Source organism: Mustela lutreola, chromosome 14, assembly GCF_030435805.1.
Source record: "Mustela lutreola isolate mMusLut2 chromosome 14, mMusLut2.pri, whole genome shotgun sequence".
Classification (NCBI taxonomy): Eukaryota; Metazoa; Chordata; class Mammalia; order Carnivora; family Mustelidae; genus Mustela; species Mustela lutreola.
Window position 1 is genome coordinate 51,190,083 of NC_081303.1, and position 14,259 is coordinate 51,204,341.

The 14,259-nt window shown below is 46.6% G+C and overlaps 1 protein-coding gene across 6 annotated transcripts in view; it reads right to left on the reverse strand.

Annotated features, from left to right (window-relative positions):
• Positions 1-7,452: 7,452 nt before the first annotated feature.
• Positions 7,453-14,259, reverse strand: part of SLC26A9 (solute carrier family 26 member 9) — a 28,651-nt gene continuing 21,844 nt past the window's right edge. For all 6 annotated transcript variants that reach the window (XM_059145666.1, XM_059145668.1, XM_059145667.1 and 3 more), the window contains 4 exons: positions 13,716-13,770; positions 12,398-12,543; positions 10,899-10,967; positions 7,453-9,647 (listed from right to left, as the gene is read on the reverse strand). In XM_059145666.1, the coding sequence (XP_059001649.1) occupies positions 9,600-9,647; positions 10,899-10,967; positions 12,398-12,543; positions 13,716-13,770 (318 nt within the window). In that variant the 3' untranslated portion in view covers positions 7,453-9,599. The remainder of the gene's footprint in view (positions 9,648-10,898; positions 10,968-12,397; positions 12,544-13,715; positions 13,771-14,259) is intronic.

Sequence of the window (14,259 nt, forward strand, 5' to 3'; positions counted from 1 at the left end):
AAACATTCCTTTCATATCCCTTGATGCAATTTAATCTGCCACCAGTCACATATTTTAGAATTCTCTAGAAAAAAAATCAACAGTAGGGTTGCATAGCTACTCATGCCCAAAGCTGCAAATTCACACTCCTGGTGTCTGCCAAAGCTCAGAGAGGGAGTGTTTTGTTCCCTTTCAGGAATAATAATAACAACAACAACAACAACAACAACAATAATTCAAAAAAAAAAAAGACTACAATCATATATTTACTTTTCAATAGCAATCTAAAAAACAGTATTATGAAACATTTCACACATACTGAAAGGTATAAAGAATAATATAATGAACATTTCTGTATTCACCACCCAGCTTAAGATCTAGAATATTAAAAATAGAGTTAAAGTGAGTTTTTAAAATTATGAATAGTGGGGGTGCCTGGTGTTGCCCTGGGTCATTAATTCAGGGTTGTGGGGTGGAGCCCTAGGCCTATTGGGGTATCTGCTTGGGATTCTTCCCTCTGTCCCTCCCCTTAAAATAAATAAATAAATCTTTTAAAAAAATGTGAACATTGGCAGAATTTTTATACAAAGTGGCTTAATTTCTACCAAACTTCAAAAACATTTTTAATAAGATTTTTATTTATTTATTTGAGAGAGAGATTACAGAGGTAGAGGGGAAAAGCAGGCTTCCTGCTGAATGCAGAGCTGGACGCAGGGTTCCCCCACAGGACACTTACCCAGCTGAGCCACCCAGGCACCCCCAAACTTCAAAATTTTTATGATTTTAAGATTAGTACACGTTTAGGCCCTTGCGAATTATTTGGAGAATACAAGGAAATATAAAGAAAACAAATTGTGCTTCTTACACAGTCCTTTTTTATTTTCTTGCTTAATAAATCTTTCTCTAGTTCAATATCATACATATATTTTGATGTGTCATCTTTTACAGTTTTAAACTTTTGCCTTTTATATGAAAAATAAAAAATCATTATGCAGAGATACTCACGCATAATATTTTGATGTGTTATTCAACTTTTTTATGCCCTCAAACACTCACATATAAGGTGTATGTTTTATTTATTTATTTAAAGATTTATTTTATTTATTTATTTGACAGAGAGAGATCACAAGTAGGCAGAGAGGTAGGCAGAGAGAGAGAGAGAGAGAGAGAGAAGCAGGCTTCCTGCTGAGCAGAGAGCCCGATGTGGGACTCGATCCCAGAACCCTGAGATTATGCCCTGAGCCGAAGGCAGAGAACACACACACACACACACACACACCTCAATGCATACTTTAAAAAGGAACCAAAAGTAAGGAAAAGTGATAAAGGATAGAGAGGAACAGTTCTGCTAAAATACAGATAAAGGGCTGCTCCATACAAAACAACATTGGGACTCTGAATCCAGTCACTCTGAGCACAAAGAAAATCACTCCACAAGGAACGTGGCTAAAGCTGCCAGCAAATTTCATTATGCAAAGCATAGGGGCCTTACACCCATTTTCCTCTGTATAGCATAAGTGAACAACACTGCCAACAGGCCAGAGGATAGAAAGACATGCTCAGAGAAGGATGGCACCTGGGGATGAGAGTGGTGTGGTCTCACTCCCCAAAGCCCCTCTGTTCTTGCACCAGGCCAGGGCAGCTGATGGTTCTTCATTGTCTTGACATTTGACTTTCGACGATTTGATTTGGACCCTCACCCCCTCTATTCTTTCACTAGTGAACACGCCTTTATTTCAAACCTCTTAATGAACTTGAAGAAAAGTCCAGTGTTACTGGGGTGCCTGGGTGGCTCAGTCAGTTAATAATCCACCTCTTGGTTTCAGGTCAGGTCAGGATCTTGGGTCCTGGGATCAGCCGGGTGTTGTGCTCCTGGGATCAGCCGAGTGTTGTGCTCCTCCCTCTCCCTCTCTCTCTCTGGAAGGAAGAAATAAATCCTTACCAACCCCCCCCCCCAATGTTACTAAAATTAACTGCTGATATTCATACTGGCATGCTTTTTATTAAAAACTTCAAAACTTCAGACATGTAGCATACTTGGAAAAAATAATTTACTATGTGTAAATAACGATACAATAGGCAAGACCGAGAGTATGGTGCTCAAAGTATGCCCTAAAGGAGTCGATGACAGGGTGACATACACCAACAGAACAGTTGTGAAACTCTTAAGGCCTAACACCTGCAGTTTCCCAAAAAAATATGTGTTCCTCAGGTGTTAGTAAGGCATACCTAGAGACCAAGTAGAGATCTGAAGTAATGCGTTAGGAGGACGTTAGGTGGCGGAAATCCATTCAGGTTTGGTACACACAGAGCGTTACTCCGTGTTCAGGCAAGATGGGGAAGACAAAAAGGACACATACCTGTGCTTTGGGGGCACTTTCATGTGACTTGCATCTGGTACTGGGTTGTTGATTTTTCTCAAACACAAGATCCAAGTGCATTTAGGAGATCTAGCTCCGTTTCCCTGATTTAAATAGAAAGACCACCCAAGGGAGGGGGGTCAGTTAAATCAAACAGGGTGGGGTGTGGGGGTGCGGTGGGGGGCTTGGGGGATGGGGATGACTAAATAAGGATGTCCATCCACTGCAGTCATTTCAGAGGACAAAGAGGGAGAAGTGATATATTTATTTGGTTTAACATCATCTCTTTCCAGTAGATCGCAAGTGACTTTAAATTAAACTCCTTTTTTCCCTGTATGCTTCCAACCCCTGTGCTCGCTTTACACTCATAACATTCAACTAACTACATAGATACTGCCCCAAATCTCTTCAATTTAGGGGCTTCCAATGTGTGTCTGTTTCAAAAAAAAAAAAAACACAAAAAACAAAAAACCAGATACATACCATATACAAAGTCCTGTATTTTGCTTCTTTCCTTTAGCTTATATTAAAAACGTTTCCCTGAATTTAAATATCCTTTAAATTCTCTTACCATGTAACATTTGATACTCTATCTTTGCAATGAAAGTGTAAAGCAAATAACACGACCCCAAAATCAATAATGGTAAAGGTGTGTGTGTATCCTAGTGCCTCGCTTCTTCCGTTCCCTGCTCTAGGTGACCACGCCCTGAAATGGGGTGTGTCTGAGTGTGCTTTCAATTATTCCACCCTGTATCGGGTTAGGAGAAAGAGAGAAAGAGAGAGAATTTGGTTTCGCTTGCTTTTGTAAAAGTGACAGCACGCTTTTTACAGTCTTTGCAGTTTTCACCCTACCAGATGTTTGTGGGGTTTGTCCCTACTGTTCTGTCCCACTGCAGGCTGTTCGCATGCCCTGTGTAGGCTACTGCATTCTGCAAATACGTCAACACCCAGCATTCATGTGACCCGAGCCACAGGGGAAAGAGATTCTCGGAGGTCTCTACCTAGGAGTGGGAACGTTGGGTTGTATTATATGCGAATGATCAGCTTTATAAGATAATGCTGAATTATTTTCCAAAGCCATTGAACTAGTTCACTCCCCTCAATAAGCTGTGCTGAGTGTATGAGCTCCTGTTGCTTCATGTTCTGCATATTCTGACGAGCGAGTGCTTGGCATTTCAGACGTCTTAATTTTGCCCATCTAGCGGCCGGAAAAAGGATATCTCATCATGGTATTGATTTGTATTTCCAGTTTAGTAAGGACTTTAGGCATCTTCTCATTTGCTTACTGGATATTCTTGTATCTCAATAAAATCACTATCTCTGTCTTTTGCCCATTTTTATTTTGAGTCATTTGTCTTACTGTCTTAGGAGTTTCTATACATATATTTATTTATTTTATTTATTTGACACAGAGAGAGACAGAGAGATCACAAGTAGGCAGAGAGAGAGAGAGGGGGAAGCAGGGTCTCTGCTGAGCAGAGAGCCGGATGCAGCCCTCAATCCCAGGACCCTAAGATCATGACCTGAGCCAAAGGCAGGGGCTTAACCCACTGAGCCACCCAGGCACCCAGGAGTTTCCATATATTAAATACTAATATTTTATCAGTTATGCTTATGTTGCCATATTTCTATCCATTTGTGTCATGTGTTTTCACATTATGGTCTTTGATGAACTAAAGTCTTAATTTTCATGTTGGTGAACTTATCATTAAAAAAAATCATTGGTACTTTTTATTTATTATTTAGTAAGTCTCTAGTTCAAGGTCACAAGTCTATTTCAATATATTATCTCTTAAAAGGTTTAAACTTTTACAGTGAAGTTCTTAATCCATCTGGAATTGACTTTTTTGTAAGTGGTATAAGATCACAGTACAATTATATTTTTTTTCCAATGAGATAACCAGTTTTCCCAACACTGTTCCTTAAATAGGCTACCCTGTCCTCAGAGATTGGCAGAGCCAGCTCTGACATTTTACTATGTTTTCATATGTGAAAGGGCCTGTTATTGGGCTTTTTTTTTTTTTGCCTTGGTTTCTTTGTTTATTTCTATGCTAATATGACTAACTCAATTATTATAGCTTTAAAATGTGTTTCCATATCAGGCAAAATGCTTTTCTCCCTTAGTCTGTTAATGTAGTGAATCACATTAATAAATTAAAAAAATGTAAACCACCCTGGGAAAAACCATTACTTAGATAAACCCACTGCTGGATTTTTCCTTAAGGATTTTTGCAATTCTGTTTATGAATTTGATTTTGGCCTGTAGTTTTTCTTTCTAATAATGTCTTTTGGATTCAATATCAAGTGTTCTAATAGCCTTGGAAATCCCAGACAAAATGGTAGAGATTTCCAGCTGACCCCCTTATCCATTCCCCTTCTTTCTAAGTAGCAAGAATCCTGAGTTTGAGCTCAGCAGTTGAATATTCAGCTGCAAGACCACATTTCCCAGCTCCTGGCAGCTGACCTCTGCCCTGTGACTACATTTGGAGAATGGAAGGCAAGCCAAACTGCTGCATGTGATTCAAGGAGGTGTTTTTATAGACACACTCTTGTTAAAGCCTTCCCTCTGTGCTCAGATGTGATGGCCAACCGTGTTGGACCATGATGGTGAGTTCTACACCTTGGGAGGAAAGTAGCCCGAGTCCTAGGGGAACCTCATGACAATCCCAGCCCTGGCATATATACCTTTGGATTACTTTTACAGAGAGAGAGAGACTTATTTTTACTAAATTTACACTATTAAAGGAGTGACTTTCCTCTCTCTCTCTTTTTTGCATTCTCTGTAATATTATATATATATATATATATATGAAATTGGGCCCGAAACATAATATATTTTTCTAACAATTCTAAAAAATAAAGTAATCTGAGCCTGGTGCTTTCTCTGTTTTACCTAATGGCTGGAGGATTTTCAGACTTTCTACTGTTTTTTTTTTTTTTTTTTAATTTCATTTTGGTAAATTATATTTTATTAGCAATTTATTCATTTCACTTAAGTTTTTAACTTTGTAATAGTTAAGAGCTGAAGTTCTAGAGCCAGATTACTTGGGTTGAAATCTTTTTTTTTTTTTTTTAAGATTTTATTTATTTATTTGACAGCAAGAGAGGGAACGCAAACCGGGATAGACAGAGAGTGAGAAGGAGGCTTCCTGCTGAATAGGGAGCCCGATGTGGGGCTTGAGCCGGGGACCCTGGGATCATGACCTGAGCGGAAGGCAGCTGCTTAACCGACTGAGTCACCAAGGCGCACCCCTTGGGTGGAAATATTAAGCTCCTTCGTGTTCACGGAGTTGTGTTGAGTGGGAAACTTACATGAAACCTGTCTGGGGGCGCCTGGAAGGCTCAGTCGGTTAAGTGTGTGCCTTCAGCTCAGGTCCTGATCTCCAGGTCCTAGGATGGAACACCTCGCCCTCAGTTCCATGCTGAGCAGGGAGCTTGCTTCCCCCTCTGCCTCTGAGCCCCCCACCCCTTGTGTTTGACCTCCCGCTCTCTCAAATAAATAAATAAAAATCTTAAAAAACAAACAAACAGACACACCTTTATGAGTTTCAGTTTCCTCATCCGTGAAATGGGGATAATAATGATCCCCCCTTCCCCTTGTTGGGAGGATTAATTGAGTTAATATGTGTAAAGCATTTGGAAGCTTATAGTAACAGCTCAACAAATGTTAGCTATACTACCCTTACTATCTTTTTCTTTAATTTCTTTGAGTTTATTTGTTTGTTTTTTTTTTTTTTTTTTAAAGATTTTATTTATTTTATTTGACAGAGAGAGATCACAAGTAGGCAGAGAGGCAGGCAGAGACAGAGGGGGAAGCAGGCTCCCTGCTGAGCAGAGAGCCCGATGCGGGGCTCGATCCCAGGACTCTGAGATCATGACCTGAGCCGAAGGCAGCGGCTTAATCCACTGAGCCACCCAGGCGCCCCTATTTGTTTGTTTTTAACTACCACGGTTGAATATCTGGTTCATTAACTGTCAACTTTTTCTTTTCTGTTTTTGAAGATTTTATATTAAGTAATCTCTACACCTAGTGTAGGACTTGAACCCACCCAGTGTAGGGCTTGAACAACTGGAAGATCAAGAATTGCATGCCCTACTGATTCAGTCAGCCAGGTGCCCCTCCCTGCAGGTATTTTTTTCTTCCTTAAAGATTTTATTTATTTATTTGACACAGAGAGAGAGAGAGAGAGAGAGAGCGCGAACAGAAGCAGGGGGAGTGGCAGGCAGAGGGAGAAGCAGGCACTCTGTGGAGCAAGGAGCCCAAGGTGGGACTCCATCCCAGGAGCCTGGGATCATCACCTGAGCTGAAGGCAGGCACTTAAGTGACTGAACCAGCTAGGTGCCCCTCTCTGTACTGTTTTGATACATAGTATTTGCATTCTTGTTTAAGTCTGAATGTTTTCAGTTTTCCATAGGATCTCTTTTTGGACTCTGGGTTATTTAGAAGTATTTTTAAAAAAAATTCTAAAGGGGGGGTGTGTACCTGGGTAGCTCAGTTGTTAAGCATCTGGCTTGGGTTCAGGTCATGATCCCAGGGTCCTGGGATCGAGCCTTGCATCAGGCTCCCTCCTCCTTGGGGAGCTTGTTTCTTCCTCTCCCATTTCCTCTGCTATGTTCCCTCTCTCAACTGTTGTCTCTCTGTCAAATAAATAATAAATAAAATCTTTAAAAAAATTTTAAAGGCATCCTTTTTTGGTGCAAGTTGTCTTTTTGTAATTGATTTGTAGCTTCAATGTGGTCATTGCTTGTGGAAAATGCCTCTTCTTCAAAATTTGTTGAGAATGATTTAGAGCCTAGAATGTGATCAACTTCTATAAATATGTTATGTGTACTTAGGAAGTAGAAATTTTAAATGTTGTGTGTGCAGTTTTACACATGTCCACCAGATCAAGATAGTTGACTTTGTTGTTTAACTCTTTCATATCATACTTTTTTTTTTTTTTCCATCCGTATGATTTGCCAACAGTGAAAGAAATATCCTGAAATCTTCCATCGCATTGGTGGATGGCTCCTAGCCCTTTGTGTCCCTCTAGGACAGAGCAAAGCAAGGCCAGCCTATTCTGGAGGTGACTTACTTTGCCTTGATGTAAAACCTGCCAAACACATGCATCTGTTCACATTTCAAAACCACTTTATTACCAAAATGAACAAAAGGAGAATGCTGTTTAAATTAAATAAATTACACAAACATCGCGAGTCCCGGGCTTCCCCAGGGATCCCATCGTCACAGGTCAGTATCACGAAGAACATTCAAAAGTATTGAAATTCTGGATTATTTCGCTACCTTGCCCTCCTTTCCTGCCTCAGTCATGTCCAGACAATGGTCTGTTTGACTTTGCTTGGGTTCTTTTCAAAGTCTTCCAGTAGTGAGGTTTTTGTCAAATCCTCCCTCTCCCAGATGTGTTTCCAATTTTACCTCCACTGTCTGGACACTTGGTTCAAAGGACACCTCTGCTCGGGATGTCTTGAGGCTCTGTGACCTCCCCCTACCTCCTGGGCCTGAGATGGACTTTGAAGGAGGTGGAGTAAGGGAGATGAGTTGTCATTGGCTAAAGTTCTTGTCCTCCTGGAATTTGGCACTTCGGGGGCTGGGCACGGTGAATCCCAGATAACATTGTCTTCTGCCTTCCAAGTCTTGAGTTCCATTGGCAGCCAGATGGCATAATGAAATCACAGAGAAGCAATGCTTGTAGGCCAAGAATCTGTTGGCTCTTTGCCAGCACCCTCTCCTTTAACTCTAAGAAGACTTGCTAGCTGACCAGCTCACTCAACACACAGACACACAGCATAGGTCAGGCTGATGTTAGGAATTGGGGCTTTTTTTTTCCAGGTTGGGCCAGCCCAACCTGTTGGGCAGGGTCATTGAGTTGAAGGAGCTTGGAAGAAACAGTGGAGGGAAGACGGAAAGGTTTTCTGGGCACTTCCATGGGAATTTCCCCAAATACTTGCACACGCCGTCTATTTATTTTCAAGTCAACAGTAGGGTTCTTCAATTAACCCTTCACATCCATGAAGAACATATCCCTCTTCTCATTTGTCCTAGACGATGACTTCAGGTCCTGAGTCTGTTAAGGAAGCCCGTGGAGGAAGACCCAATCTGGATCAGCCCTTTGCCGTGTTCTGCCCCCACTTGGGGGGGTGCCACTGGCTCTTGGGGGGGGCTTCTTCCCCTGGCTGGCCGAAGGATCTAGGCTCCAAGCTGATAAGGGAGAGCTAAAATCATTGGCTCTTCACCAAGTGAAAAAGCACAAAGTTGATTTCCTAAGCGGGGGAGGCATTTGTGAAGTCAAGGGGACCATCAGGGCTCAGGTCCCACCAGCCCTTGGTTGCCCCTAGTACACCCCACCCCCAAGTCTCTAGTACAAGAAAGGATTTCCAAGAGCTTTTATGCAGAATAACTGGCATCTGTTACTAGGTTGCCAGAGGACTTTGGTGGCTACCCACCTGTCCTTTTTGGACCCCCCCCCCCCCCGGGTCTCAAGTGGAGGGGGGCAACCCCTGAAGGCAGCAGGGAGAGATGATGTTTGGGGACAGCTACATTGGTGGGCTGCCCCAGGGGAGGTAGCTCTGATGGCCCCAGGACCCTGGCCACCCCCAGGCTTGAGTCTGAAGTGCTGAACAGCAGCGGAGCTCCCAGCAACCTTGAGATGAGGAGGAAGGAGGCAGAGTCAAGACCGAGTCCTGGGTCGCAGGGAGCATGTGGTCCCAGGAGCACACAGCTGCCAGGGACAGAGTTGGGGCAGCAGGACGGGGCAAGCCATTGAGTCCTAAGCAAGTCCGTTCCTGTGTCCTGTGATGACTTGACACCATCTGACACCAAACTGTTGGGGACGCGAGGGCCTTTGCACACTAGGTCAGCAGGGGCCCATTCTCCCTTCTGTTCTTGGCTCACTCTGAAAGGCAGCAATCTGGGCCAGGGAGCGGGGGTGCAGTGGGGGTCCCATCAGCTGCCTTGGGCAGGGCATGGGTGGGTGCGGTGGGGTGAGCTGTAGGCTTTCTCCTTCTGGCCAGGGCCCTGAGCATCAGCAGGAGAGTGAAGAGGTGGTTTTCCTTGTTGCTGAGGTTGGCTGGCTCTAGAGATGCCAGGAGGCCCGCGGGGGAAGGAGAGAGGAGGAGGAGGAGGGGGAGGGTAGGGAGGGGCGGAGGTCCTGGTGGATGTGCTCTCCTCTACCCACCCCTCCTCATGACCCCAGGCTCGTTCTTCTTGGGAGTCCCGGATGCCACGTGCTCTGGAGACAGTGTGGGGGGCTGGCTGGGCCCTCACAGGGCAGTCAGGGTTTCCGTGTGAAACATACTCCCAAACATCTCCTGCAGGAGGACAAGGGAGAGGAAGGGAGGGTGTTAGACCTGTCAGATTCCCAGTGGCTGCCACCGTGAGGTGACCCCATGAGCCCCTGGCCCGAGAGAGCTTCCTGAGGCAGCGTGTGAGTGTGAGTGTGTGCGTGAGCCGGGGAGAGGCGGGCCCCGCCTAAGAGGCCAACTGGTACAGAGGTGAGGAGAGGAGATGCTTGGAACCTGTGCAGAGTCACCTCTGGCAGGCTCTGTGACCTCCAGGTGTCCTCCTCCTTCTCAGCTTCACTTTCTTTGTTAGCTGACAGGAGGGGGAAGATCAGACACGCTCTAAAGTCCTTTCTTGCTCTGATAAGCTGTTCGGGGGCCTAGCCAAGGTTTTTGGAATGTGCTGGAGATTCCACGGGAGAACAGAAATCAGCCTGCCAAGTCTTTGTAGCTCCGGCTCTCTTTCCTAATGCCTCCCACACGCCATCAGCACTCCCAGAGACCTGTTCGGAGGACACGGAACTCAAGCCCAGAAGGAATGAGAAGAGGTACAAAGTGAGATGCGACCCCCAGGCCCGAAGCCAGACTCCTCCCCAGCTAGTCATCTGGGTTTCTTGTAAGTCAGGCCAGAGGGGTGGTCCTAGTTTCCCTGTCAGGACAACGGGGCCCTGTGGGGATGCTGACGCCCCCCCCCCCCATGGCCACAAGCGCTAAAGGGCTGGCCGTAGGCGACAACATTTGTAGTCCTCGAATTCTGACCCTCCCCAAATAGAAGTATCCTGAGGGCATGGGTCTCAGCACTGGATGCGCTGAGAACTGGGAACTGGGCCAGAACCCTGGAACTGGGCCAGGCAAGTAGTCCTCACATGTCTGTTGCCTTCGTGAAGGAACATGTGAATCCCTCACGGATCCTGTGAGGTAGACGGGGCCAGCCGTCCCCCACAGCTCCCCGGCTCTACAGTGATAGAAACGGAGGCCTCGTGTGCTGTGCGTCCGTCCCAGATCACGTGTGGATACGGTGCAGAGTTCAGCATAGACGTCACCTCCTGAGAACCTTGTCCTGTGTCTCCCCCTTCCCGCCCCTCCCCCCTGTGATGCCTGTCAGGGAGTGAGAAGAGGTGGGATCTGCCATTACAGGAGAGTTGAGAGAGCAACATTGTGGCCTTCAAGGGGCCGGCTCCGGCTTGGTGGGGAGAGAGCCCGGTGAACACCGTGGGTTTGGGAGGGTCTCCTTCCCGCTCTGGGCCCCCCACCCCCCATACCTGCTGCCCCTCAGCTCACCTGCTCTAAGTCCCAGTAGCTGGGGCTGTCCTCCAAATCATATAGGGACAGCTCCGGGTCCACTGGAGCCTGGAAGGGGGGAAGATGGGTGCAGGATGAGCTCCTGGCAGCCTCCGGAGGGGCACCATGTTTTCTGCCACATGACTCGCCGTCTTGCTTCTTCCCTCCCCTCCCTCATCTACCTCACAAAAAGTAGCACGGGTGCATCTGGGGCTGCCCTCCTTTGTGGGCACCTTAGAGGCAGGGGAGGTTGGCCTAGCTGACAAGGACGACTGGCTAGCTGCCTGACCTTGGGGAATCCATTTCCTTTCTCTGGGAATCTGTCTCATCACCTGCCAAAGTAGGATAATTGAACTCATTTGGTGGGCTTTCTACCTCATGATGCTGTTGAAAAGGGGTGTGCGTGTGTGTATAATTTATATATATACACATATGTATATGTGAATATATTTTGTAATATGTAAATATAAATATAAATACATTCTACATCCATAAATCATTTTAGATCTATAACCATAGTAACTGAGCATCATTTCTGCAGTAATAAATGGCGAGGATTCTTACAGAATCTCCCTCTTTTTGCTCTGTGGAGCCCAAAGGCCTGTTGTTCCTGCTCAGCTGTTCTAAGAGTGGAAGACGGGTGCCAGGGCCCTGTGTTTTCCTGGGCAGTCTTTCAGCACTTAGAACAGATGGTTTCACCTTCATCAGTCTCTTCCAGCAAAGAGCAAATGGTTGCTTCAGGGCCAGAAAAGCCTTTCTTATGAGCCAGGACAGGGGAGGTTTTATATATAAGGAGGTCTCGGGCTTGGAGTCCTGGGAGGCCAAGGGCAGGGGCTGCTGAGCTGGGAGGGGCCCTGGGAGTGGAATGGGGGGGAGGCTGGGCAGGGCCAGTCTGGGGCCCCAGTCAGTGGGGTGGATTTCTTCTGCCTCCCAGCTTTCTGGAGTCCTAGACAGTGTGATTTGTAGCTCATTTGCATACCACTTAGTGAGCTAGCAAATTAAATGTCAAGAAACTGAGACCAAACTTGGATCCAGCTTCTTCATCCATCACCAGGCTGAAACCTCTAAGCTCTGCTAGATTAAAACGGGCAGAATCACTCCCCTCCCTTGCCCCAAACCTCTTCTAGAACTAGTGAAGGAGGAGGCAGGTAGACAATGCCAGAATCCTGGGCATACTCTAATATGCTTTGAGTGTTTGTGTGACCTGGAAATTAATACTAATAAAACATATTACCGAAGACAAAGTGCTTCCAAGTGACACAAAAGGCATGATTATCAGTTGATCTTAAAAAGGAAGCAAAAGAAAAACACTGTGAGGTAGGAAAAGTTAATTTAGGCTGCTTGTCCCAGATAAGAAACTCGGTAATGACAGTTTTAGAAAAGTGAAAAGACAGACTTGGTGTTGGAACCTAGACCTTCTCCTATGTTCTTTCTCATGCCCCCGGTCTTGCCATTTCAGTGCTCTGGAGCCTTGGCTTCCCAACGTGCAGGGACCTTACCCCTTGGAAGTCACGTCCTGGGACCACTTCTCTGGCGTTTGCCTGGGCAAAGAGGACAGCATCATGTATGCTGGGAAAGATGTGGTCGCGCTCTAGACACCCATCTTCAAAGACGCCGCCGTGGCTGATGTCGTTGTACACCTGGGCTGGAAGGAGGAAAAGGCTTTCAGAAAGGTAACAGTCATGTGGTCTGGAGCTGGGGGTGGAGGAAGGATGGCGACAGGGAAGGAAGGGAAAGAGAGAGGACTGAGGGTTGTACTCTGGGGCATTCGCAAACGCCGGACCCAGGCATTGGCCTTGCAGTATCCATTCTGGCCAGCAGAGGGCAACGTGAGCTTGAGGATGCCGAACCTCCAACCCAGGGCAGAAGGAAGCAGTTTGATTTAGAGTTGGTACTTTGTGGGGATTGAGAGGGAAAGGCTAAACTGTCTCCAAGGACGCTGCTGGCAATTCTATCCCTGGACGGTTTGTTCTTTCTCTCATTTCTCTAGAACTTTCCCACAACCTCCAATGCATGGAAAAGCCCTCACTTTTACCAAATGCTGGAGATGATTTCTGGAGGACCGCCCAGTGAGGGAGGAGCCCACTGACTCTAACTGCCATTGCAGGTTCTCCCTCTGAGCAGGTTCCTTGGAGCCTGGGTCCTGCTCAGGCTAATTCTGAAGTTGGGCCAGCCCCCAGGAGGGCTCTGGATCTCTGCAGGAAGTGCGGTGTATGTGCCCCATCAGTCCTGTTATATGTCTGTGTGTCCTTGCTTTCGGTCCACGACCTCGCACTCTGCATCCGCATAGACGATGTGAAAAGTCTTCTGCTCTGTGGGCATGTCCTCAGGGCCATGTCTATGCACCCTTCGGAGATGGTGTGTATATAAAACAGTGTGCCTGTGTGTTCCCCAGAGAGCTACCATGCGTGTGTGCCATCTGCTCATTCACGGGCTCACAGGTTTGGAGAAGACCCCAAATTCATCTAGTCAGCCCCCTAATTTGACATAAGTAGAAACTGATGCCTAGACATGAAGTGACTTGGTTAAGGATGCAGTCAAATTAGTAGTGGGGCAAATTAGAATCCCGGTTGTCCCTCTTACACGTCACACCCTTGCTTTCCTGCCTCCTTCCGTTACTGAGACCTCTAGGCTGTTTCCCCAGTCTGGCCACAGGCTCTTCTGACTTGTGCTCCAAGCACTTAGGCGCAGGCAGTGGTCGGGGGGAGTTATCTGAGTGCTCTCGTGTCCACCCTCCTACGCAGCGTTCCGCCAGCCTGGTCCTCCCCTCCCCCCCACCCCCAACCTTCGGGTCCTCTAAATGTCCTCCTCTCTCACCGTGGATGTTCACCAAGAAGACCTTCACACCGATCTTCCCATAGGTGGAGCTCAGCTAGAAGTGTTGGGGGAAGGGTGTTGGGATAGGGAGACAAAAAGAAAGGAATGTTCTGAGTAGGTCTCAAAGGTGATTCACAAAACGCACTTCAGAGGGGAAGCCAAACAAATAAGCAGCCCCAAGCACCCTGGCAGCCAGAGATAAACATAGCAGCAAAGCACACCCCTTCTCCCTGGAGTGCTGGCCGCCAGCTTTTCTGGAAAGCAGGACAGAAATGCACTTTGCCAATGAGGCGGGCACTTAAAGACACCGTGGCCCCTTCTTGTGGGGTCAGAGCTTTTCCCTCAGTAGCTTGGATGTCCGGGTTTCACCTCTCTTCCAACACTGGAGCTTCAGGCAGAAGCTGCGGGGAGGCTGGAGACAGGTCTAGACTCCAGGTCCCGGCTAGGGAAGCAGGCTGAGCCCACGGCTGGGGATGGGGGTCTTTCGGGCACCCAGCAGATGCTCTGTGTGTGATACTTGGTCTCTGTGCTGTCCATAGGCCTC